This window comes from Sitodiplosis mosellana, unplaced genomic scaffold (assembly GCF_009176505.1).
Source record: "Sitodiplosis mosellana isolate CC-2019 unplaced genomic scaffold, AAFC_SMos_1.0 Smas_scaffold_2, whole genome shotgun sequence".
Taxonomy (NCBI): domain Eukaryota; kingdom Metazoa; phylum Arthropoda; class Insecta; order Diptera; family Cecidomyiidae; genus Sitodiplosis; species Sitodiplosis mosellana.
This window is the reverse complement of record NW_022595245.1, coordinates 2,013,631-2,038,467: the sequence shown is the minus strand read 5'-3', so window position 1 is coordinate 2,038,467 and position 24,837 is coordinate 2,013,631. Positions and strand designations below refer to the sequence as shown.

Genomic DNA, 24,837 nt, shown 5'->3' with positions numbered 1-24,837 from the left:
CTCTCTCTCTCTCTCTCTCTCTCTCTCTCTCTCTCTCTCTCTCTCTCGCGATTCAGAGGACGTCGAGTGAGTTTGTGTTCAGTGAACAAACCGAAGTTAAAAAGTGCTGGTCACTACTTCGTGTGCTGTGCATTGACGTTCAAGCATTTCAAATCATCCAAAAATTCAACAAGCATTTTCCATGTAGACACAATATCCAACGATTTAGCGCAGTTTCGGATTCAGATTTGAAATCGTGCATGGATCTATTTCCAAGCTTATCACTCCATGAAATCGCCCGATTTATCATCAACTTCGGGAACTGGTTGAGCTGCAAAGTTGCAATGAACTCAACACCAATTTAATCGAAGCGGAGATTGGCAGAATCTCGGTAAAATCGTTGATATGTGTCTAATGCAAAAAGCAAATTTACTTCACTACAACAGAATAAAGCATGCAATAAGCCACTAATTAAAAGTTTCGAAAACGATACTTTCTACAGGTATGTGTTATGACTAGTTTGAAGAAAAAAATTCTCCGAGTAAAGCATAAATGAACGGAAAAACATTTCAACGAAATGGTTAGAAAATTGCGGTCGATGTTATAATTTGAACATAAAACTGGTTTATTAAACCAATGGCCATAATGAAAAGTTGCAATTTCAAAATGAAAAACCCGATTTATTTTCACTAAATCAACAAGTTTGAATGAAGTGAATGGTCTGGACAGATTCAACTTTCTTCCTTGATTAGCTTTCGTTCTAACAATCCTTCATTAGACTTGATATAAACCCACTCATACCGGAATGGTATGATTGGTATTTCTGAATTAATTTCGAGAGCTCGGCTTTGAGCGATGCAACTAATATATTAATATTGAATCGAGGTGTTGCGTCAATGAAATAAACTCATTACTTCATCCTTCGGAACGATGGAATTCGATGGTAAAAAATAATGCTGTTCAATCAATATGATTTTCGAAGAATCAATAACAAAAGTTATGAACGGGTGTTCGAAAATGAGAATGAAAATTAAAAAGAGAATTGTGTGGGCACCAAAGTCAGCTTGTATATTTTCCTGGAAATTTAACTGCATGGAACACAATGAGCTTGTAAATGAAAACACAACAACACGTTGCAAAAATCAATATTCTCTTTGAGCCCATACCATTGGCAAAATTCTTTAGATTTTCAAGCGAAGTAATGTCAAATCTGTCATTCGTCTTGTGTCATTCACGTTTGACAGTTTTTCTACCATAAACGACTTCAAAGCCGTTGGTGTTTTTGAATGTAAAGTAAAACTTTCAATACATTGTAAGTGCCTATAGGAGCGCTCTTCGGGCAAAAGTGAAGTTTGAAAATCGAAGGCATCGAAAGATAAGTTTGAAAATGGATAAAAATTGTTGAAAGTTGAAGTGAAAGTTGCTGAAATATCGACCATTTGTTTCTTGTTGACCGAAAGTTGTTTTTAATGAAAGAAAAAGTAGTTTTTCATTGAACGAAAACAAAGAACCAACACCGCAGTCCAATGAAAAAAATGAACTTAAAATGATCCAAAAACCACAGAGAAAATGAAATTAAAAAAAGTGTGAAAGAAACAATTGAAAAAAATGGAATATTTCATATAGAAAAAAGTAAATCTGAATACAAAAAAGAGTTGTGTTTGTGTTTTTGTTTTCTTATATAGATAACCGACCTGGCTTTGATTGAAACAACTTTGCCACCGACTGGCATATTTTCCTTGACATAAATCGGCCCATAAACATTATGATCCCAAACGGGTGGATTATTGGCACGATCGACCACATCGATTTGCACTTCGACCGTACGCGATAATGGAGGATATCCCTTGTCTTGTGCCATCGCCTCCAATTTGTAAGTTTCACGCTACACATTTCGTTCGGCACAAAAAAAAAATGAACGGTCGAACAATTTGTTGGTGTGTAGCCCAAAACCCGGTTGATCGATTCACAATTCAATCAACATCGAACGCGTACGCGCAATTTTTTTTCATCATTCAACACACATCAATCGGTTCAAATACAAAATGTGTATTTTGTGTGTTTGGAAAAAAAATTGCGGATTGAAAAAAAGCAAAAAACAAATCCAAATAGATCAGCAATTGGGGGAAAATTGGTATTTTGTGTTAAAATGGTTGTAAACAAAAAATAAAATTAATTATAATCGATTAGCAGATTATAGTTTGCATTTGATTCTCACTAACACACATAGCATACAATTCAATACGGAGATTGTTCCACTTTTAGCTTATTATTTATGATATCCAAACGCACAAAAATACAGGTTAAGATAAGACGTGATGCCAAAAGGAGTTAAAAATTAGTTTCTCTGTCTACGATTTGCAATGAGATTTTTTGTTGTTGTTGTTGTTGCGTAGGTATACAATTTCGAGTACGAAAAAAAAACAACTAAGATCCAATTTATCGGTGGCCGGATGTTGATTCCTCGGAATGAGATGCATGTGATTTTCATACCAAGAACATGACTAACATGATCAACTTTTCCGTTTGAAATTTTATCTTTCGTATTGAAAATTGCCAATCACATGCAGTTGATCATATAAGCCATGACTTTTAAAAGGGCTTTTGACTTTATCAAAATTGGTTTATAACTAATGAAAGAGCACAACAGCAAAAGATTTCCTCATCTGAACCCACATTTGCAAGCATTGCTTTGCATTTCTTGGAATTTACATTGCAGCATTTCCATAGCGGAACAAATCGCTTTGTGCAAATGTGTTTGTGTTCGGGAGCAAATGTTTTGCAATTGAGTAGTTAAGTAAAGAAATATAGCAACTGAGTTAAAACTACAACAAACGGAATTAAATGTAAGCATGTTAGTCTTATTAAGTTTTGTCTTTTAATTAAAACACAAATTGCATTTTACGTAAAATTTTCGCAGGTATTTTCTCGGTGTGTTTGTTGTTAATATGTTTCTTCGCCTGTAAAGTTAGGTGTATGTATGTGTTTCTTTTGTGAGGTGAGCGCGGTGTGGCGCATTCACTCTTTTGCACTCTAGCTCATTTGTTTGTAGTGTAGCTTAAATGCAATTTTACCGTTAGCGATAAGTAACTAAACAATAAATAAAAGGGAGCAAGTCAGTCGATGTAGTAGGATTTGCAACAGTGTTGCGATTGGGTGACCCAAGTTAACTTGGGTCGTCGTCGTCGTCGTCGTCGTTGTTGTTACTGTCATTTGGTCACGAGTCTCATAGAGTCAATTGTTTGTACATGCTTTTCGCTAGCACATTTAAATAAAGTCGCAGTCAAAACAATAACGGCCAATTAAAGTGGAGTAATCTGATTTGCGCGAAAGGGTAAACACTGAAATCCTTTGTCCGATTGGAAAACACACAAACAGTGAATGTACTTACTTGGCTTGCAACGTGTTTTCTTTGTATGTTTTGTGTTTTGGGGGGAGGAAGATCAGAAAGCACATTTCTGTTTGCTAAAAAAAACGACTTGAGCAACCAATTGTATCTTGTTCAAAGTCAGAAAGTCATTGAAGTTCTGTCACCCTATTTCGATGTGAGTAAAAACCACAACGAAATCTTTCTTTTCTTCTCACTTCAAATACCAATTCAATATCGAAAAGCGCGCGTTATTCTTCAAACCGATTCGTTACACCGTCGTCGTTGCGACACAAAAATCGTTGTTGGAAAATTCATTTTTTTCGACGGTGTTAATAATGTTTTGTTTGATGGCTTTGCTTGTTTTTTTTTTGTTTTTTTTTTGTTGTGCTGTTAATTAATACCAACCTTGCTTTGACTGACGTTACAACTGTACCAACAGTGACATTTTCTTTTATGTGTATGGGGCCGTAAATGCTTTTATCCCAGATCGGCGGTTTATTATTTCTGTCGACCACATCTAGTTCAACATCAACATCAGCATGAGATGGTGGTTCACCTCGATCCGACGCACGAACCCTCAGCCGATAACGTTCACGCTGCACACGCGATTTCATTTTTTTTTCATTTGGTTTTGAATTTGTTCACAACAGAATTTCGGTTTGTGTTAGAGACAAATGTCACATTTTATTTTGAGCACGTGAAAGAGGCATTTTCATTTGCACAGAGAACGACGTGTATCCAGGATAAATGGTTTATGTATGTGCAAATTCGGTTAGTGTGTGACAAGTGATTGTTCAGTTTTTTTTAAGGCAGTTTTTTTTTTGATTTTGTTTGCATTTTGCAGTTTCATTTTTGTTTTTAATTTGTGGTTAGAGATGAGGCGGGTAGACAGAATGTAGAGAAAAAAGAAAAAAAAAGAAACAAAGATAAACATTTGATAAAACAAAAACCATAAAGCAAAATTATAAATTATTATTCATACACCTGTTGTTGTTTTAAATGAAACAAAATAAACAGTTATTGGATATAAACAAAAAAAAAGTGTGGTTAAATTGAGAAGTTAAAATGATGTCACATGTGTGTGATGCTGTGTTTATCCTTAACGCCCAATTGATTAAAAAAAATTAACGGAATAAAATATAAATAAAATATTGGTAAAAATGAACTGAAAAAAAAACGTTGAAATAAAATACCATTAAACCAAAGATAAGCAGGAACAAACTATGAAAATGATGAATAACACGTATTTTAGTACATAAATAGAGGTAAACTCGAATTTGAGCACAAAAATAATGTGAAATGTGATAAATTTCACCAATTTTCTACCGGATTCTCGATTTTCTATGCAAAACATATTCGATTACCCGATTTTTGATCGAACGAGCAACTTTTTTTGTATATTTTCTATGGAAAATCGAGCGTTTGATAGAAAATTTGATTCCATTTTGTTGTTTTTTGTTGTGTTGCTCTATATTTACCACCGAAATTGTATATATCTAAATAATTCGACCGAAATTCCAATTTTTCAGCATTTTTAACCAGAATTTCGATTTTGCTTCATTCGAAAAAGCGAAAAAAGCTCATAATTTTCACAGTTTGTTGAAATAAACCAAAAAAAATAACAACAAAAAAGAAAAACCAGTAAATAAATCATAATAAAAATGATGTCAACCTGAAACCGAATTTCGGTTACCGAAATAAAAGCGCCTCAATATCACCAAACCAAAATAGGAAAAATAAACGTGTAAAAAAACGAAGTGTAATTAAAAATAAGAGAGATGTAAATAATCGCAAGTAAGCCACATTCCATATGCTGTTTGCACAATTAACCAAATGATTATCAGTTAATGCATAGATATGTATGCAATGATGAATGGAGAGTTTGCATTCAATTCAAAAAGTAGCGAGTAAATAGATTTGCACATCGTTAGTCAAATCAATAATGCAAAATGGTATATTAAAAGTTGAACTGTAATCTGTGCATTTGCATGTATGTATGCCGGTATCAATTCAGATAATCTGTAATTGTCTCTCTATTCGATATTATCATTGCACATTGACACTGCAGGCAACATTTGATGAATGGGCTGGTTCAGGCCGATAGAAAACAAAAGGTCAAACGCAAATAAATTAAACGGAATTCGATAAATTCAGTTAAGCGTTAAATAGTGTTTTGTGTATTGTTTTGAATGGATATGATGACAATGTATATGTGTATGTATGTTTGTTGAGGAATTTGAATTGTATTCAAGGAATTCGGAATTGGATTGTTCGTTATTATTGTAAATATGAATATAATGTGGATAATTAAAAAGTTGAAGATCAAACCAAACGAACGAACAAAAAAAATAGTAGAAGAGAATTTAAAAACAATTCCATAAAAAATATATATGTAATATAACTAGTCAATTCAAAGTAATTGCACGATTATTATCGAATCATATGGACACACATGGTGTTTCATATGCTTTGCATATCCGACGTTTTGCTCTCATCATCTGATGAGATCTTCCCGGGCGGATTTCTTTTTTTTTCATTATTATTATTTCATCTAAAAATAAATGGTTCGATTAGTAAAATGACAATGATTTGAATGATAAACTACGTTTGCTTCGAATCGATTATCGATTCAAAATGTGCTTTGCTTTCGATCGGGTCAAACAAAATAATAATGTGCACTTGATAGAATGTTGTGAATTCGTGAGTGAGCTGAACTGAGCAAAGCGGGTCTACACCAAATGGCATGCATGTTTACATTTATACACATTCCACATAATAATTGAGTTTGTTTCGACTGAATTGTTCAAATAATAATTGGAAAATCATAGAATGGGGAAGAAGATTTTAAAATGAGTTTAGAGTTATGAGTCCAAAATCAATCAATGGAGGGTGATGGAAAGAAACCAAATTTTAGGTAAACATTGCGGTATAACCAGAAAGAATTAAACGACAATTCCCCATTGAAACGGAATTGGTTCAAGAGTTTAGAAAAGTTTCGAAAACAAATAATTGGGAATAAAAAGTTGTGTGAAAACTTAAAAATTGATCGGAAAAACTCGATCGATACAAGTTGCTAGTTGATAGGAAAGCATATCAGAAATGAAGTAACACAATGGAGTAACAATGGGATAACACATAAAATGTTAAACATTACTGTTGGTTAGGGGTTGCTTTGTGGTTACAGAGGTAAAATACCATTGTGACACTGGTTTGTTATTGCATTTGTAGACTAGGAATTTCTAATGGAAGTTACGAAATTGACCAAAATCCTTGGCCAATTTCGTATCTTCAAGGGGCTCTAATTTCAAAAGGTATTTTTGGCCGACTTGGATAATTGATGATGATGGTGATGACAACTTGTATTGTCCAATAGCTTTGTGTACGAAGCTACTTACGGAATGGCATCCCTTTAAATTTCAGTTGACAATTTTTCCGGCCAAAAATCAGAGTAAACCATAGTTATGTAAAATAGATATGGATGAATAAATAGACACAGATTTGTATGATGAGACATAGAATAGATGGAATTGCGTTGTAAAACCGAAAATAAAAGAAATGAAAAAAAGAAGAAGAAAGAAAAATATCGTTCAATATATGTATTTAACTTTGTACAAGTGGCTACTTGAACTATTTAAAATAAAAAAAAGACAGAGACACAGAGAGCGCTGTGGCTCTGAATTTTCAGACAAATCACAAAGTTTTTCAATCATTGAAAAACCAAACAATCATGCAATATGCGACTGGACACAGGATGTGACGAATTTTTGTTGTTGGTGGACATGGGTGTGTGTGTGTGTGGAGGAAGGAATATGATCAGATGTGTGGGTTTTTATGCAGTGATGGATTTTTTTCTGTGCATTTCTAATCTACTGTGGTGTGAATGTGTATTTTCTTTTTAAACAAAAACCCATTAAAACAAAAAAAATAACGAAAAGAAACGAAAAAACAAATTGACAAGGTGCAAGATGAGGATTGAGGTAGATTGATTTACTTTTGGTTGAGCACGGGATTTCGCCTTTCTCATCACCGTCAAATGGATCATTTGAAAATGTGTCAGATTTGGAATGAGCTGACGTTCGAATACATTTGAACAAGGCATATGTCTGAATTTTGAATGATTCAGGAGCGAATGCACGCTCAAGCGACCGTTTTTGTGAATCGAATGACTTGAACGTTCGAATCAAATTTTTCAAACATTGGCATCAAGTGATAAACGTTCGAAATAAATCGTGGAAACGTTCACGTATGAAGCTTCAACGCTCCACTTTCAGTTCGTGCATATCACGCTGCACCAATGCTAAGGTACACACGGAGGGGAAATGAAGCGTACCAAATGTGTTTGAAACTGTTGAAAACCTTTCAAAGTCAATTATTGAAATTTAACCGTCTCCACTAAAAAAAATCTCCTCCGATCTAACAGCGAGTTTGATAAACGTTAAAAGCCTGGATATTTTGGTTTTCTTTTTTTCATTACAACGAGCTGTTCGTGCTATTCGGTGGTTCGAGATCTGCGTTAAAAAGTGGAAAATAGTAAAAGCTCGCAAAAACTGGGGAAAACCCCAATGTGACACTATTTTCATTTGGCGAATGCACTTTTCGGGTGATGAGAGTAGCTTTTTCGCGTGCGCGCTTCTCCAAACAGGAACACTCGGGATTGGGATGAGGCGGTGCTGCTATATGTCAATTAAATTTGCCAATTTGTACAGAGATATTATTTTTTTTATTGATTTTTGGTGCTGGAAACTGCAAATACACACAGGACAATTGTGAGTGATTGTGAACAACCAAAAACGAAAATATAACAAGTTAAATTAGGATACAATCCAAATAGGATGCTGGTTGCTTTCCTCGACAATGAGCATTTCTGTGAAATGCAATTTGGTTGTGTTCTTAATTTTTCTTTTGTTTGATTAAGATTTACATCGCTTTCGATGTTTTACCAATTTCGAAATTGATTTTTGTCCAGGCGTTTAAATTGTGTGTGTTGTGTGCAAAGGCACGAAGTCTCAAAAATTGTTTGTTCGTTGCCAATTAGTCGTTTTTCTTCTTCTTCACTTTGCGTCGATTTTGATGTGTCCGGCGCGTCGTTATGCGTGTTTACGTTGATTTTTTTCGTTCGAAGTTTTTCATTCATTCGAAGTTTCTGTTTGTGCCCCAAACACTTGACGGAAAATGTCACTTACTTTTTATTTTATCCTCATTCGAATTTATTTTGCGTATAGTTGTGATGAATTTTGATTTTTGTGTTTTAAAATTCGGTTCGCAAAAGATTTGAATTCAAAATCAATTTGAGCACAAATTCAATCAAATCAAATGAAATAAAAAGGAAACAAAAATGGTTTCGATGTCAAAAGTAATGAACGCCAGTCGAACTAAAAACGTCAAAAATCAGTTTGTTTTCAGTCGGTACACGGCGCACTTGCTTTTCGCGCTTTGAAAAAAAATTCAGTTTTCGGGGAAAAAATGGTGTTGCGTTTCAAAAATATGTGTCCTTATTCACTAAAAAAAATTATAGTGTGGAGAAAAAATCGTCTCAAAAATAAGTTTTTCTCGTGTAAAAAACGTTTTGGTTCGGTCCGCACAAAAAAATGGCCCCATCCAAAATACCTGCGATAATTTAACGATGTCTTAACAAAAAAAGAACGCTTATGCTTATTGGTCTTAAACTAACAAAATAATTGGGTGGAATATGCAAAAAACATGTTATTCCAAGAAAACAAAAATGTTTCGGAACGCAAAAATCGCAAACGGGCGATTTTCGGCTCGCGCAAATGCAAAAAAAAAGTTTGTTTGTTTTTTTTCAAAATTTTGTGTGAGAGAAATAACCATCAAAAATACGATTTGGCTACAAAATAAAATCTGCACAAAAATTCCATTGTTGGGCCACGCATTTGCCAGCAAAAAAATGTTCAATTGCGTGGGTGTTTTCTGCGATCGTTGTTCGCTTTTATTATTGCCAATAATATACGCCAAAAAATAGAACAACCGAAACAATGATACCAAAAACAAAATACTTTTTTTTTTAATCCAATTTGGCCAATTTGTTTTAACCGCATTTTCTTTTTTACTCCACCATCAACTGTTTTTTTTCGTGATTTTTTTTTCTGTGTTTTTTTCATAAAAAATCTAATTTGACACACAATTATCTTCTCTTATTTTGCAACCACATCGAATTTCGACACAACAACAGAAATAATTCGTAAAAAGAATTTTCGATTTTTTTTGTTCTGAAAGAAAAATGATTAGAAACTAAAGTTTGTTCAAACTGAAGAGAGTGAATATATCCAAATGATGTGCCAATCCAACTGATAATTCACATAAAACAAAAATGTGTGACAAACAAAATCTTACAATACGGTGCCGATTTCAAATTGATTTATTACAAATGCAAAGTGCGTGAGAAAGAAAACAAAGAACGTGTGATATAAAATCAGTTTGCAAGGTTTTTCAGTGTTTGTGTGCATCTCAAGTGCAATCATACAGATATGTTGTATATCGAGCGAGAATGTTTTTGTGCGAAAAAAATAAAAATCAAAAGAAATAATTGTGCACGCGAATTTTGTGATATACAGGTTTAACTCATACGTAATAATAATATTTTGACGCGTTGCGACAGAATAAAAAAAAATCATTTGACGAACGTGTCATTGGAATTTATGCGTTTTTTTGTGTCTTTCGGTCATATTATTATTAGTACAATTCATTCAAATTTGTGTGTGAGTGAAAGAGAGAGAAAAAAAGAAAATCTCTTTATATTTGCAAATCATACGATAAATTGTGCGCTCAACAGATAAATTTCTTTTTACAATCAAATAAGCCAGACTAGAATCAACCCAACTTAAGATTTGGTTTTATTTTTATGTTTGCTTCATACGTTTTGGTATTTTAAGTAGTGGCAATAATATGTGGTTACGACCAACAGCAAAACAGAACGAAAGAGAAAAAAATGTCAGAACAAATAAATTATCCTGGTTTCTTTTTACAAATTGGCGAAAGAATTGCGATTGTTATCATTCAAATGAATCATACTTGAGGTTCTAATTTTCCATCAGATTTACGTTAAAAACAATTCTTTAGAACTTGTCTTTACATTTTTTTTCTCCATTTTTGACTCTACCGGCAAAATAATTTATTTTTCTAGATTTTTCCCCTTCGCTCAAGCTAATTATATTATAGATTTTTGTGAACATTTCGAAAAGAAAGACTGTTTTAGGGTCAGAGCGGTCATTTGATCAAAATAAAGATGATAATGACTATCCTTGTGAAAATATAAAAAAGAATCAGCAGCAGCAGCCATTGGGCTTATGGCAGAAGACTCTACTGAGAGTAGAGATATTCTGTTTAACATCCTTCGATTCGAACCAAAACAAAAAGATCCTAAAACCAAACAACTCCTAAATTAAATGAGTTCACAAGGAAAACAGTGGAAAATAAAAAAAATAAGGAAGGTCAACTTCATTTCTACACTCATTCATTCGGTCAATCTTTCACACCAAATTGCTTATATTCTGAAAATTGTTGATTAATCGGTATTTTGATGAATCTTTTGAATTGCATTGAATTGAAAAAAATAATCCAATGCAATTCAAAAAAACAAATATGAGTTCGTGCATATCAATGACACTTACGTCAAGTGGTTTCTTCAAAACGATCCATCCAGATTCCGGTTGAATTTCAAAGTATTCCATGTCTTGTGGATTGTATGGTGCCGAAATGGAGTATACAATCGCTCCATTGTTGTCAGCATCTTCATCGGAGGCCGATACACGGAGAATATTCGTTCCAATGCTTGCATCTTGTTTGACATTTTCAATGTATTTCTAAAGATTGACAGAAGAATGGCAGAATTAATACAAGTCATTTTAAATGAAATGAAAGCACAATTTATGACACTTACCTGACGATCAAACAATGGCGGCTGTTGAAGTGTTCCAAAAAGCAAAAAGAGAAACGTGAAAAGTGATTAAAAATCAAGTTCAAACGGACAATTCGAAGTGGTTAAATTGAATTCTGTAAATAAAGTTTGTATTTGAAGTGAAAGATAGGAATAATCTTACGTTATCGTTCACATCCGTGATTTCAACTGCGAAAAAAGAAAGGAAATCGTTAGTTTTTTTTTTAAATAAAATTCTAAATATTTCATCGAATTTTGAATGAAAATCCGAATTCTGAACAGAAGTTTCAAATGCTGAGCAAAATTACTCAACAACAAATTCGGATCCATTTTAAAAAGTCACATTATTTTTACCTGTGAATGAGCAAACGCCTTCCAAACTGGGCTCTCCTTGATCGGTTGCTTTCACGGTGACCGATACGAATTTGCCGTCGTCACCCTCACGATCGAACACTTTATTGGTCGATACTTCGCCAGTCTCTTCGTCGACAGTGAATTTGGTGCCCTTTTGATTCGGTTGTTGAACTATCGAGTATTTGACCTGCAAACAAAATTCATTTCCAAGAATTAATAAGTGTGTTCAATAAATGGATAAAACACAACTCCGTGTGAAAAGTTCCAGTTGTGAAAAAAAAAGTTGGTTCAATTTTTTCTTTGTACGAGTCATTTCGTTAAATTAGAAAAATTCTGCCATTTCTATTGAAATAATGATGCGATAGCAGTTGTAATTGCAATGACCCCAAAAAAAAAGAATTTCATTCAGTTAAAGCGACAAATCGTCGGCACTTTTTGCCGGTTATTGTGTTTCATTGTGCATGAATAGTTTGTTTAAACGGATAGTTTTCAAGAAGCGGCATCAATTTATTGTGCATTAGGGCAGCTGGCAATTAAAAAAAACGAGTAGCACATTTCACAGTTTTATCCAATGAAAGCAAATGAGTTTACCGTCAATTCCAGCCTATACAAAATAACGTGTTCTTGTTTCGCGTGCAAAAATCCCATTGAAAATGGTCAAAGTGAATTTGAGGTAACCGCCAACCGACGAAGAAAAAACGAGAATAATGCCGATGTGGAGTACCATCAACATCGATATAAATGTTCGCTTTGAATGAAAGCTGATCAATCAATTTTCGAATCGTTGAAAAGCGATTTTGATGGTTTTACCGCTTTGCAGCACACACACACACAGCTGGATTTTGCCCATTCATTGGTTCAACATTGAACGAAACGAGGCGCACAAGAACAAAAACTCAGCACGGATGTGTTGATGAACGAGTGAACGAACGTACAAATGAACAGGGCAAAAAGCGATGAACCATCGGCATTCAACGCCTGATAATTGTTAGTAATGTCTTCATCCAGTTTGGGCTCTTTATTTATTTGTCGGCCGCTTCAACGCTTACCAATATATGGTACCGATGATACCAATATGTATTCAAATCGATGAAGATCGACTGAGGTGAAAGACAGCAGAGAATCAAGAGAAAAGAAACAAAAGAAACGTCTGGAGAATACGGATTCCGATGTTTGAATGTAATTAAATGGTTCGTAGTAGCCAAATCGAGTGTAATTTATGTATTGCTTTTAACCAAATGGGCAATTTGAAAATTATATTCGACACATCGTTTTCCACCGTGTTTTTATTTGCGTCGAAGAATTGTGCCACAGAGATGTCATTCTCAATTGGCGCGCTCGCTATTGTGAATTGCTTTCATCGATCATGTTGAAAATGTAGTGAAATGTTTTCATGATGCCGATTAACTCTGAGCTACAATAAGTTGTACGTCAAATCGAACAATTGATGACTACATCGAATTCGAAACGAAAACAAACAAAAACCGTTTTTGTTTGCCGAACAGAGATCTATTTGTTCCTGTACTACATATAGATGGGCTGCTTGTTTTTCTGCCAAATTTCAAGGGAGGCATTGGCCAGCAAGTCCATTTCCATAAGAGATATTGACCATCGAGCCAATTTTCACATGAATCATGTACTCTCTGGTTTTGTTAAACATCCCAATATTCATTTTATTACATCCAAAGTAAATATATTTGTTCAACTATTTCATGCAGATAACACAATTTTGGAATTAATGAACAAATGCTCTTTTTTCGGTGTTGAAAACAGCTCAAAGTTTCCAGTTTCACGTTCTGGTTCTAGTTCTAGCAAGTTGAGTTTTGAGGGTAATGGGAGTTTGCATTAGATTTTTTAGCTGCATTTTATGAAAGCGTTTCGGCGGTGATGCGATAGAGGGAGATGGAGAGAAGCAGAGATAGAGAAAGAGCGAGAGAGAGCGAGAGAGAGCGAGAGAGAGAGAGAGAGCGAGAGGTCGAAAGCGAAGTACAAAAAGAGGGAGAGGAAAAGTGAGCATAGATTGAAAATTCCTAGGCAACGGCACGAATCCATCGAAGGTGTTGAGTGCGAAAAGTTTTCCAAACTAGTTCATTTGCATTGGATTTTTTTTCTCCATGATATCCATTTTTGCAAACTTGCATGTACTGAATGGCATTGCCGAGATTTTGTGCCGTCATCATCATTTATGCTCAAATAATCTTTTGCCCGACTCATATTTATGGCGCTCGTTCGCACGATATCGGTTTACGCATGTAATCCCAGAGTTTGTGTACGGATTTCATTTTTTTAGGGATTAAAATTCGACTTACGGCAGGAAAAATGGTGTAAACGTGGAAGTAGCAAATTCAAAGATAACAAACAATATTCCGATTGGGTCATATAAGCTGAAGAGAGTGAGAGTATTAGGTGTATGTGTGACAATAAATTAAATAGAACAATAAACAGCGAGCTGCGAGTAGCACCATGTGTGTCAGCCATATCAATGCGAATAAATCAAAATGCCATTCATCAAAGCGTTAAATTTGACGGTACGTGTATGTTTTACAACATGAATTAACAAATCTCTGTCTGATAATCTCGACTCTCGTTTTTTTCTCTCTCTCTCTCTGGCTGTTGAACAACGTGCAAATCATGCGGACGCGCCAATGCGCGTCAATACACAATGCCATTAATCACTCTGCCAAAAATTAAACGTGTGCGTGTGTGTGTGTGTGAAACGAGTTAATTGTGGTATATGTATTCGCGAAAGAGATTCCCATGATTTATTGCATTGCTGATAAGTTTGGCATATCATTTGATTTATTTGAAGGAACAAGTTGTTTGGAGAAAAAACAAGCGCTTGTTGTTTTGGAAGAAAGCCATCAAAATATTTCGATTAAAATTTTAAAATGAACGATGAATCAATCGTAGAAAGAGAGGTTCTGTCTAGTGTTGGCCGTCGAACACTTTCGAACACTTGTTCGACCGTTCGACAACATAAAAAAAAATTGTTTTGTTCGTTCGTTCGTTCGAAAGTTTTGTAAAAACTTATTTTGTTCGTTCGTTCGTTCGAAAAGTTGAAAATTATTTTTTTTGCTCGTTCGTTCGTTCGAAATTTATTTTAAAAAAAATGTTGTTCGTTCGTTCGTTCGGAAATTGCTATGTTCGACCGTTGGGATTTTTTAAATTTGAAATACATAGGAAGCAAATATTTCTTTGGCTAAGACTGAAGGTACAACGTTATTACCGGTGTTATTACTCAGTAATACCACTGGTAATAATTAGTATCGATCTTATTACCGATTAATAAGTAATTACCGTTAAGTACTTAATTAAACTTTCTACTTAAGCTTGAGTATGTACTTTAAGTACGTTAAGTACTTTAAGTACGTTAAGTACGTTAAGCACGTTGAGTACGTTAAGTACGTTAAGTACGTTGAGTACGTTAAGTACGTTAAGTACGTTAAGTACGTTAAGTACGTTAAGTACGTTAAGTACGTTAAGTACGTTAAGTACGTACGTTAAGTACGTTAAGTACGTTAAGTACATACTCAAGCTTAAGTACAAAGTTTAATTAAGTACTTAACGGTAATTACTTATTAATCGGTAATAAGATCGTTAATAATTATTACCAGTGATATTACTGAGTAATAACACCGGTAATAACGTTGTACCTTCAGTCTTAGCCAAAGAAATATTTGCTTCCTATGTATTTCAAATGTAAAAAATCCCAACGGTCGAACATAGCAATTTCCGAACGAACGAACGAACAACATTTTTTTTAAATAAATTTCGAACGAACGAACGAGCAAAAAAAATAATTTTCAACTTTTCGAACGAACGAACGAACAAAATAAGTTTTTACAAAACTTTCGAACGAACGAACGAACAAAATAATTTTTTTTATGTTGTCGAACGGTCGAACGAACGTTCGAAGCCAACACTAGTTCTGTCTGATTTTGAATGAATCATGACATTGCAATTTTCATCATTGCACATATTTAAATCCATTGTTTTTGATATAAAGAAAAAATGGGTAATTTTTTACTATGAAATTCGTTTGTTTCACCAATTCATGCGTGAAAAGCCAATCAAATGAAAACATGACATTGAATGTAGCAACGTAATCGTCTTTCAGTTTGATAATCGACATTTTGTTCTTAAATCCAAATATTTAATTGTATAGAATAAACACAAAATATTTAACGTTTTTGTCATTGTCAAAGGTGAATCCGAGAGAGAGAATAAAAAAATGTAATCGAAATGATCAAAATGAGCTTCAAAATCAATATCGAATTTACAGGTTTAAGCCGTTTACAGCTGGGATTTATCAAATCGAAACCATCTCTCTTCAGTCGCTCCATCTCACATAAAAATAGCACAATTCAATGGTGAACAAAACATTTTGTTTGGTTATTTTCCTGTCGGAAGTGTGCCGCATTCGATTGGATTGTGTGAAGTCGTGCGAGTAAACTGACACTAAATATCGATTCATTGAAATCAAGCAACAAGTTGTAGACACGAGATAGGAAAACATTTGAACAAAGACACGAGACCGAGAGGGAAAAAAACAATCTCCGCGAGCATTTTAAAGGCGATTAATTAATTTCATGTCTAATTGATTAGTTTTTGTGTCGCGTTCGTCTCCATTCCGTCCGCATAATTATTTCGTTCTCTCTTCGGTTTGTTCATTTATTCAAATTATATTTACAAGTTTCTCAACTCGATCATAGTTCACATCATTTTTTTTGTTCTTCTCCTCCAGTTTGATGCTGTGTTCATGGTTTTTAAATTATGACTCCTGCTGTTCACAACTTTTCATTTGATTGTGTATCTTTCTCTCTCTCTCTCTCTCTCTCCGTCCATGTGATAGAGCAGAAGAGGAGAGAAAAAAACTAAAGGCTACAAAAATAACTGTGCGAGCAAGAAATTAGATTCATAAATATTTCATTCTTCATCGTTGGAACGTTGATTTCATTCGACTTATGTCTAGATATTTTTCTTTGTCGTTTCACTTGACTTTGTTTCTCGCGGCAAGCGAAATGGAAACTTTATTCATTTGCAACCATAAACATACCGTCCAACTTTATTCGCTGCTTTCGAATCTCATTGGGAGGAAAAAGTGTTAACTTTGTGTCGGAAAAACGGACGACGAAAGAGCACAAGAACTTCTTAACAAAGAATTTATTATTGCTGTGTTTTTTCCATCGCTCGTAACGTTAAGAAAATGTGCAAATTTCTTCGAGAGCCGAGTTGAAGAGCTCAAAGCACTTAAATTTCGATTTAATTACGACGACAACGACTACGGCGGTAATGATTTTGCAGATGATTTAATTAAATAACTGTTCATAAATTGGTTGATAGCGATTGTTTACGACCAGGCCATAAAAATATGAATGCCCTCAATAAAACCATAAGCTGCGTTGACATTCTGTGTTGAAATGATTGATTCGAACTGAAATCGAATGGTAAACAAGTTTCGATTGTTGTGCTCATCTAATCAAATATTTGATGTTTCACATCGGGCTGAATAAATAATTTTTTAATTAATTTATGAGAAATTTATTGGATTTCGAGCTGTTATTTTCTCTCCTATCTCTATATTTTGAAATTGTGACGTTTTCGCATCATGACAAACATATTTCATATTTTTTTCTTGTGTTTTTTTCTTTCAAATCCGAACACCACACTTTGGAGATAAAATGTAGACTTTTCATTGGAAATTTATGCGCAAATGGCGCCATAAAATTGCTGCCTGCTTCGCAGCCAGTATCGCTTCCATTTTTCATAATGATTTGCAGACGAATCGTTTGCCGTCGTCGTCGAAACTCTATAATTTATCGCGATTTCTGTACATAGCATTAGCAATCGAGTTTGAAATTCGAAATTCGCTCATTTGAGCGGCGAAGTTTTCGCCTAACCTTTTCGACGCTCATTTCAAAATGACTTATTCAATGGAAAATTATTATAATAAACAAACTGTTTGAAACTATATTGAAATTCAGTGGAACAATGGCATTTAAATGAAATTCCCGGGGCCAACAGTCATTTTGGTGGTGTTTTGGATTTTAAACTCATTTCGCATCATGAAATGTTGATCCAATGGATGAAATTGAACGCGTTATACGTTGTACTGAAAATGCAGTTCACTTGTTTGAGTGGAATTAAATTAATTATTCAACGAAACAAATTGGTTTTTGACAATCATTGCATTTCGGCAAAATAAACATTTAATTCGGATTATGCTTTCGACCATATCGATAATATAAAGCAAATTTATAATGGAATTGCTTCGAAACACTATGGTTGAAAAGCGTGATTTCATATTTAATTGACAGATAACAGAATGTTTTGCAAATTCCATTCCGGAAATTCGCTAAATCAACTTATTTGTTGGAAATTACATTTAAAGTATTTCTAATCATGAAATTGAAATACAAAACGGAGTTTTTTGGGGTCAAATGAAAAATACATCAAAAATGCATTGAAGGAAAAACGATCAAAATCGATGTAAAAGACTGCAAAAGAATGCATTTTTTTTTTATTTAGCTCACCTGTCCATTAACGCCTTTGTCTTCATCCGTGGCCTGAACCTTAATAACTGGGCTGCCATTGGGTGCGCCTTCCTCAACTTTGGGATAATAAGTGCCGCAATCCTTAAACACGGGCTTATTGTCATTCACATCGGTGATGAAAACAACAACGACCGCCGTCGAGGTGTGAATCGTTGCATCGCCGTTCACACAACACGATCCATCGTCCATAGCAGTAACATTCAGTTCATACTTATCGCGATCCAGTGCAATAGCTTTGCTATGCAACCGAATCACACCCGTAATTTCTTCAATGACAAACTGTTGACTCGTTGTGCCACCGCCAACAAAACCGAAACGCACATTATCACCGTCCTTATCCGAAGCGACCACTGTTGTAACCAATGTATTTGGTCCGGCATTTTCATCAACATTCGGTGTGTACACTTGTTGCGAGAATTTCGGCTCTTCATCGTTCTTATTTTTCGTATAAATACGCACGGTGGCCGTTCCACTTTTCGGTGGTTCTCCTTTGTCCTTTGCCGTCACCAAAAATTCATAGTACGCATTATTATTATCCGCATCCAATTGTTTGTTATTCACAATAATCCCATTTGAATCAACGGCAAAGTGATCGTCCGACACGGAATATTCAATGTCAGCATTAACACCCGAATCCGCATCCATTGCTTTAACTTTGAGTATGCTGGTACCCAGTGGTATATCTTCATCGACATTGTGCGCTTGATAGTCGGGCAATTCGAATTTTGGTGCATTGTCATTGCAATCCGTTACTTTAATGGTTAAATCAACCGATGTTGAAAAACCGCCCGAGTCTTCGGTGGCTGTCACAACCAACGAGTAAACATGTGGTTGACGCAAATCCTCAAAATCCAATTCTTTTGCCAATTTTACAATTCCCGATGTCGGTCCAATGTTAAATGTGCCAGCACCTTGTCCCTGCGCTTTCAACGTATAACGAATCTCACGATCAGCAAACGATTTTGCCTTCACTGAAATGATGCTGCAAAAATAAAAATGAATAAATTAATTCATATGTTCAATTGGAATGGTATTTGGAATAAAGAAATGATTCGGGTTCGATCATTTTGAATTCGATGGAATTTTGCTCTATTTCGGCGAAAAACCACCGATATAAATTTATAACTAATTAATCAATAAAAAACGATGATTTGTACCAAGAGAACAGTTTTAACCGCTGCAAATAGCCGAATTTTACGCAATTAGTGGTTTCAAATAGACCAGTCGAACGGTCAGTAAATTGAAATTGAAATTGTTTCAATAAAATCCATTGGATGTGTTTGTTTTATGGAGGTTGGATGAATATAAACCCGTTTCCATTGATTATGAGTTCGCTTTAAACACCGAATTTATTAATTCGCTCTCGTTCTCAAAGCGGAGCATGAATGAGGCGAGGAGAAGCAGCGTTTCAACCAAAACATGGCCAAAGGTAATTATGATGAAGCGAACAATGAAGAAGAGAATAACCGTTGCTGTTGTCGGTTGATCGATTTCAATAGCGAACAATGTGTTCGCACTTCGAGTGAAATCCATAAAACCGCATTTCGCACGTAACAAAACGTGTACACAATTTGGAGAAGCAGAAAGAAATGAACGCCGAAAAAAAGACGAATCCACCGCGAGAATAGCCCGCTCAAGCAAAACATCAACAAGAACAAAAAGCCATTGCTCAATTAATACTGAACAATTGCGAACAGCTATTCGATGGAAATGGAGCAAAAGCAGGAATTTTTTTTTTTGTCCAATATTCTCGTTCTCTGGTTTCATGCGAAATAACCGAAAATAGAAAAGCAACAAATGCAACAAGCGCTACCGTCGATGGAGCTGTGAATAGAAAAGTCGGAGGGTAAAAGAACTTCGACTGTTAAAAAGGGCAAACAAAAACACGCTGTTCAGTTTTTGAAAATGGAAAACTGTCGATGCGACCACAATACGCGCGCGCGCGCTTCAAAACTTATTATTTGAAACAGAACGCGAGAACAACAACAACAACAACAACAGCAAAAATGGTGGAAAACAACCGCAGCAAAAAAGGGCAATCGAAGAGGAAAAAAAGGCACTCGTAGCCAAAACAGAAGAGTATTGGCAATTTGCAATACATTGTTTCATGTTTTGCGTTGAACGCAAGACGACGGTTGCCACACTCATTACGAAACTTTTGTGTTCGCACCATGAAATGCATCATGCAACAGAACAATGAAACGAAACGAAGAAAAAAAAGGTTCTATGGAGAGAGGATATTGCTTGTTTTTGTGCGGTGCATGCGTGTCTTGGGCAAACTATCAATATGTATGCATATACATATGAAACCTGAACAAACTATTTGCGCTCGGTTCGATGTGATTTTTCCAGTGAATACCATTTCGGGAAAATGAGTAACGACTTTTGTTGGTTGCCTCTTACTCTATATATACTCACTGCTTGGAGTGTTATTTATAATGCTAGAACGCTCGCTCGCTCGCTCGCTTTCTCTTTCTGTATATATTTTCCATTTAGGAATGGTTTGTTTATAGGTTTTTCACCAAACTCGAACTGTCTACAATGTAATGGCTATATGTGCAGTTTGCGTCACGAAAACTGCGAACATCACTAGCGTGAAATAGTTTGTGGAGTTGTTGTATCGTGTCGTGTGTTTTTTTTTATTTATTTATTTTCGGTTGGCTGCGAGCCGAAACACGAAATGGTTAAAGTGGAATGTGGAAAAGAAAAAGCGTGTAGAAGTCATGTATTTCGGCTAGACACCATTGATTTTCCTTGATTTTCTCTCTTTTCACAATCGAAGACCATTTTTGTTTTGCTTCCCGGAACGAAAAATTCGTTTACATGTTGGCAATATTTCGCTCATGTTTTTGTTTGATATAAAAATTATTCACTTCGTTTCTATTTCATCATTGATTCAGAAGAAAGGAACAAAAAAGGTGATTTTTTCTCTCTATGAAACATCAACAGTAGGGAAAACATTAGACGTCATGTTGATTCGCACCAAACAAAGGGCACAAAACGGCGTAATTTTTGCGACAAATTCTGTCGCACAAAACAAATGAGCGAAATGAATGTAACTGAAAATAAGTCAGCCATTTTTTTTACGTGATTGACTGCTTCGCATCCGTTTCTTTATCATTTTGGTTCGAAAAACACTTGTTTCTCTTCTGTGTGTGCATTTTTCCATTTCGTTTCTTTGAAATTTTACAATAAAATCCATTGTGCGCGGTACAAAAGGGAAAAATCGGTGTCACTGAACAAATCAAATCGAAAATAGAATTGAAGTATTCTCGCATTTATTTATACATTGTTGATGGCGAATGAAGTGAGATGTTTTCAATTGAAATCAATTTTCGATCCAATTCCATGATTGGCAATGTCGGATTTCATTTCATCTGTACACAACTATTTCTCATACATACAGAGAGTTGTGAGTGGAAATCATGCAGCTGGATTTGTTTTCTTCTTCTTCTTCTTCTTCTTCTTATGATTGCCATCGTCAATTCGATTGACGTGGAATGTAAACATTTTACTAAGAAATCTCATTCTGCAAATGCAATTGTTGTCGACAGTGCAGAAATATACTTACTCGGAGTCTTTCTTTTGATTTTCCGGAATTTCAGCTTCATAGCTTGGCATATAGAATTGTGGTGCACGTTTTCCACCAACAATCGATAGACGTTCTTCGGGTGTACTCTGGAATCGTCGGTCATCAACTTTTCCATTTTGATCTTCGGCTTTAACATACAGTACATATTCCATGTCCAATTGAAAGAGATCGGTACCACGTGTACGGACCACACCTGAACGTTCGTCAACTTCGAATCTGAAATCGGGTTTAAAACAAAGCCACACATAAGAAAAATTGAGTTATAATGACAATGTCAAAAAAGAAAAATGGAAAAATGTTGTTGCAATGACTCGTCAAAAAATCTAAGGTACTCACCGTCCGCCGGTACGGTCGCGCACAATAAAGTAATGAATATTATGATCGGTATCTGGATCACGAGCCTGTAATGTGAACACTGGGGTATTTGGTGGTGCATTCAATTGAACAACGGCCTGCATTGGCAACGGCCGATTGATGAAGTATGGCGGCTCATCGTTCACATCTTTCACGTGAATAATGACTCGTTGATTATCGGTATCTGCAAATAACATCAATTAGTATGCACGTTCGAGCAATGGCAAACATTTCTTCTAAAAAAAAACAAATATGATACTTACATTTCAATCCAGCTGTTGTTTGGATGAAAACCATTCCGGGAACCGATTGAAAGCAGAAATAATAGAGAAATGATTATTTTACGAAATAAAATTTCAAACATGATTTTCTCCAGATAACATATAAAATGTGTATGTATGCAACAAAGGCAATTTCGGAAACTCTTTTCCATAGTTCAGTTCCATGTCCTAGTTCCTGGTTTGGTTGCAAAACTGACAACGAAACTCTCATAAATAATTTCGAAAAGGAAAAAGAATTGTGATTTATGGTAGCCAGAGCAATGGAAAAAATGTTCTTTCCATAGCATAAATGCTGGTATGCGTTGTTCGTGGCACACAAGTGTTCGAATAGGCAGCATGAGAGAAAGAACGAGAGAGAGAGAGAGAGGGGGGGGGGCTGTAATGGGGAAATCGAGCGAAAGAGAGAAAAATGAAAATGAGAAGCAGAGAGCAAACGGTTAGAGATAGCGAAAAATGAAGAAAAATACAGAAGTATAGAGAGAGCTACAAGGGAGATCGACACTGAAAGCAAAAAATACCGAGCAAAAAGCCAAACGAGTGTAAGCGAGAAGTTCATTGTTTGCATTCGATAATAAATTCCATCGAGAGACCGAGTCGGTTTATGTATTTTTCGGAGGATATTCCATATTCTTGTTGTTGATTCAATTCATGGCTTTTGTTTTGTATATCAAGTGGCCAGTTGATATGGCACGTATAGTCCAGTAAGAGTTTGTGTGTACCATTTTCCCATAGCGCCTCCTTACTTCAAACCCCAAGCCCATACGACACAACGAGCTTACTCAACACAATCAACCTGTCTCGGCACAGCAAAAGTCATAGTTCTTCTTGTCCAAGAAAATTAAATATGCGAACCGAAACATGAAAATTTGTGCATTTCACTCATGTAGGTGAAACGAACACATTCTCCGGCTTTCTCTCTCTCTCTCTCTCTCTTTCTCTATCTCTCTCAGACCATACATCAAAATTCAAATGCATGCCCATGAATATGCATAAACTTAAAACGAACGGACACAACACGATGGCTTCTGCCACCGCCGCTCTGTGCGATGTGTATTTTCACAATTTTAAAAGTTTGCTGTGAAAGAAAAATCACATGAACGCTTCAAGCATGGAATTGCACCGAACGAGAATACACATACACACAATACAAGTATGCATTGAAAGCCGATTGTTTGGGTAATACAGCGAAAATACTCCCAGTGTGTGCTAAATAAATAAGTAATTAGATAATGTGGAAAAGGATATACACTGGAGACTGTGAGAAAGCGTCAGCTTGACTCTAACCCCATCTCTCTCTCTCTCTCTCTCTCACACTCTCTTTTGCTTTCACAGGAAAAATTCGGTGAGATGAACAAAGAAATTGGTGTGCGCTAGCTATAATAACCATAAATTATATTTAATTGCTAATGGTAAAGCTTCTAGCGGATATCCTTAATTCATTGTATTGCCATTGTTGCTGATGGCGTTAAACAACGTTCGGATTTGAATACTCCAAACTAGAGCCAGTAACAAAAGCACATTTCCTAAACAAACTAGAGGAAAAAACAACAACAACATCGACCAAAAGAGAGAAATATTCACGGCTTTTTTTTCAACCGAAGAGAATTGTTAATTTTGCAAGAATGAAGAAAGTGAATAAAACCTTTATGTGAAGCTAGTTTTTCAGTTAAAATGAAGTAAAAAAAAATTTAATAAGGGTATTTTGCCACTCCTTTTCGATTGTTACATGCCCATTTCTCAGACGCAACAAATTGACGGGTATTTCTATGGAATCGTCGATGGAATTTTAGAGTGCGAACCATTTTTAGAATCTTCAACTTTGAATAATTTGTTTATTGTTCAAATTGACCTATTTGAAACAGTTTAGACGCAATATACCATCTAATATCACCACTTTTATCATCTCTCTCATGTCCTAATTTTGTGCAGATGTAAGTCTTATTCGCTCTCTCACTTGACGACTAGCCAACACTTGATAAAATAGTCATTGTACAACGTGAGCTGCATTCTAAATCCCAGATGATTTAGTTCGGCTAAATGTACTCCAATCAATGGATTGAATTAATTAATGTAACGATAGCTCCCGTATCGTTTTCCAATAACAGTTCATGTCATTGCGTATGTAATGACAATCTACTTCTGCCAAAACCACCTCAATCGATTTTATGGCAACCGAAAACGATCGGATTATCTTCGTTTGAAAATTGACTAAATGGCCGGCTTATCGGTAATCTGTTTTTGTTAGAATACCAGCCAAATTGCGTAGTTAGATGTAAAATTCTGTCTCGGTCACATCGCCACTTGAATCGATATGATTTTTGTCGGAATAAAATTGGTCCAATGAGATTTTTTCTCAACTAAATTTTCGCATCAGAGATGTTTATAAGATAGTGAACTTTATTGAGGTTCATTTAACAAGCAGCTTCAAGTTTTAATACACTCAAAAACCCATTAAAAAT

The 24,837-nt window shown here is 35.3% G+C and overlaps 1 protein-coding gene across 10 annotated transcripts in view; it reads right to left on the bottom strand.

Annotated features, from left to right (window-relative positions):
• The window catches only part of LOC129565429 (neural-cadherin), a 261,698-nt gene extending 239,331 nt beyond the window's left edge, over nucleotides 1–22,367 (bottom strand). For 8 of the 10 annotated variants that reach the window (XM_055440335.1, XM_055440337.1, XM_055440338.1 and 5 more), the window contains exons 1-9: nucleotides 22,361–22,367; nucleotides 22,080–22,281; nucleotides 21,723–21,959; nucleotides 18,131–19,133; nucleotides 11,598–11,784; nucleotides 11,407–11,432; nucleotides 11,247–11,267; nucleotides 10,978–11,169; nucleotides 1,674–1,864 (exon numbers count right to left, since the gene is read on the bottom strand). In XM_055440335.1, the coding sequence (XP_055296310.1) occupies nucleotides 1,674–1,864; nucleotides 10,978–11,169; nucleotides 11,247–11,267; nucleotides 11,407–11,432; nucleotides 11,598–11,784; nucleotides 18,131–19,133; nucleotides 21,723–21,959; nucleotides 22,080–22,201 (1,979 nt within the window). In that variant the 5' untranslated portion in view covers nucleotides 22,202–22,281; nucleotides 22,361–22,367. Of the gene's footprint in view, nucleotides 1–1,673; nucleotides 1,865–3,754; nucleotides 3,946–7,340; nucleotides 7,504–10,977; nucleotides 11,170–11,246; nucleotides 11,268–11,406; nucleotides 11,433–11,597; nucleotides 11,785–18,130; nucleotides 19,134–21,722; nucleotides 21,960–22,079; nucleotides 22,282–22,360 lie in introns of those variants that run through there. The other 2 variants (XM_055440336.1, XM_055440344.1) reach the window with 2 other exon arrangements.
• Between the last annotated feature and the right edge of the window lie 2,470 nt (nucleotides 22,368–24,837).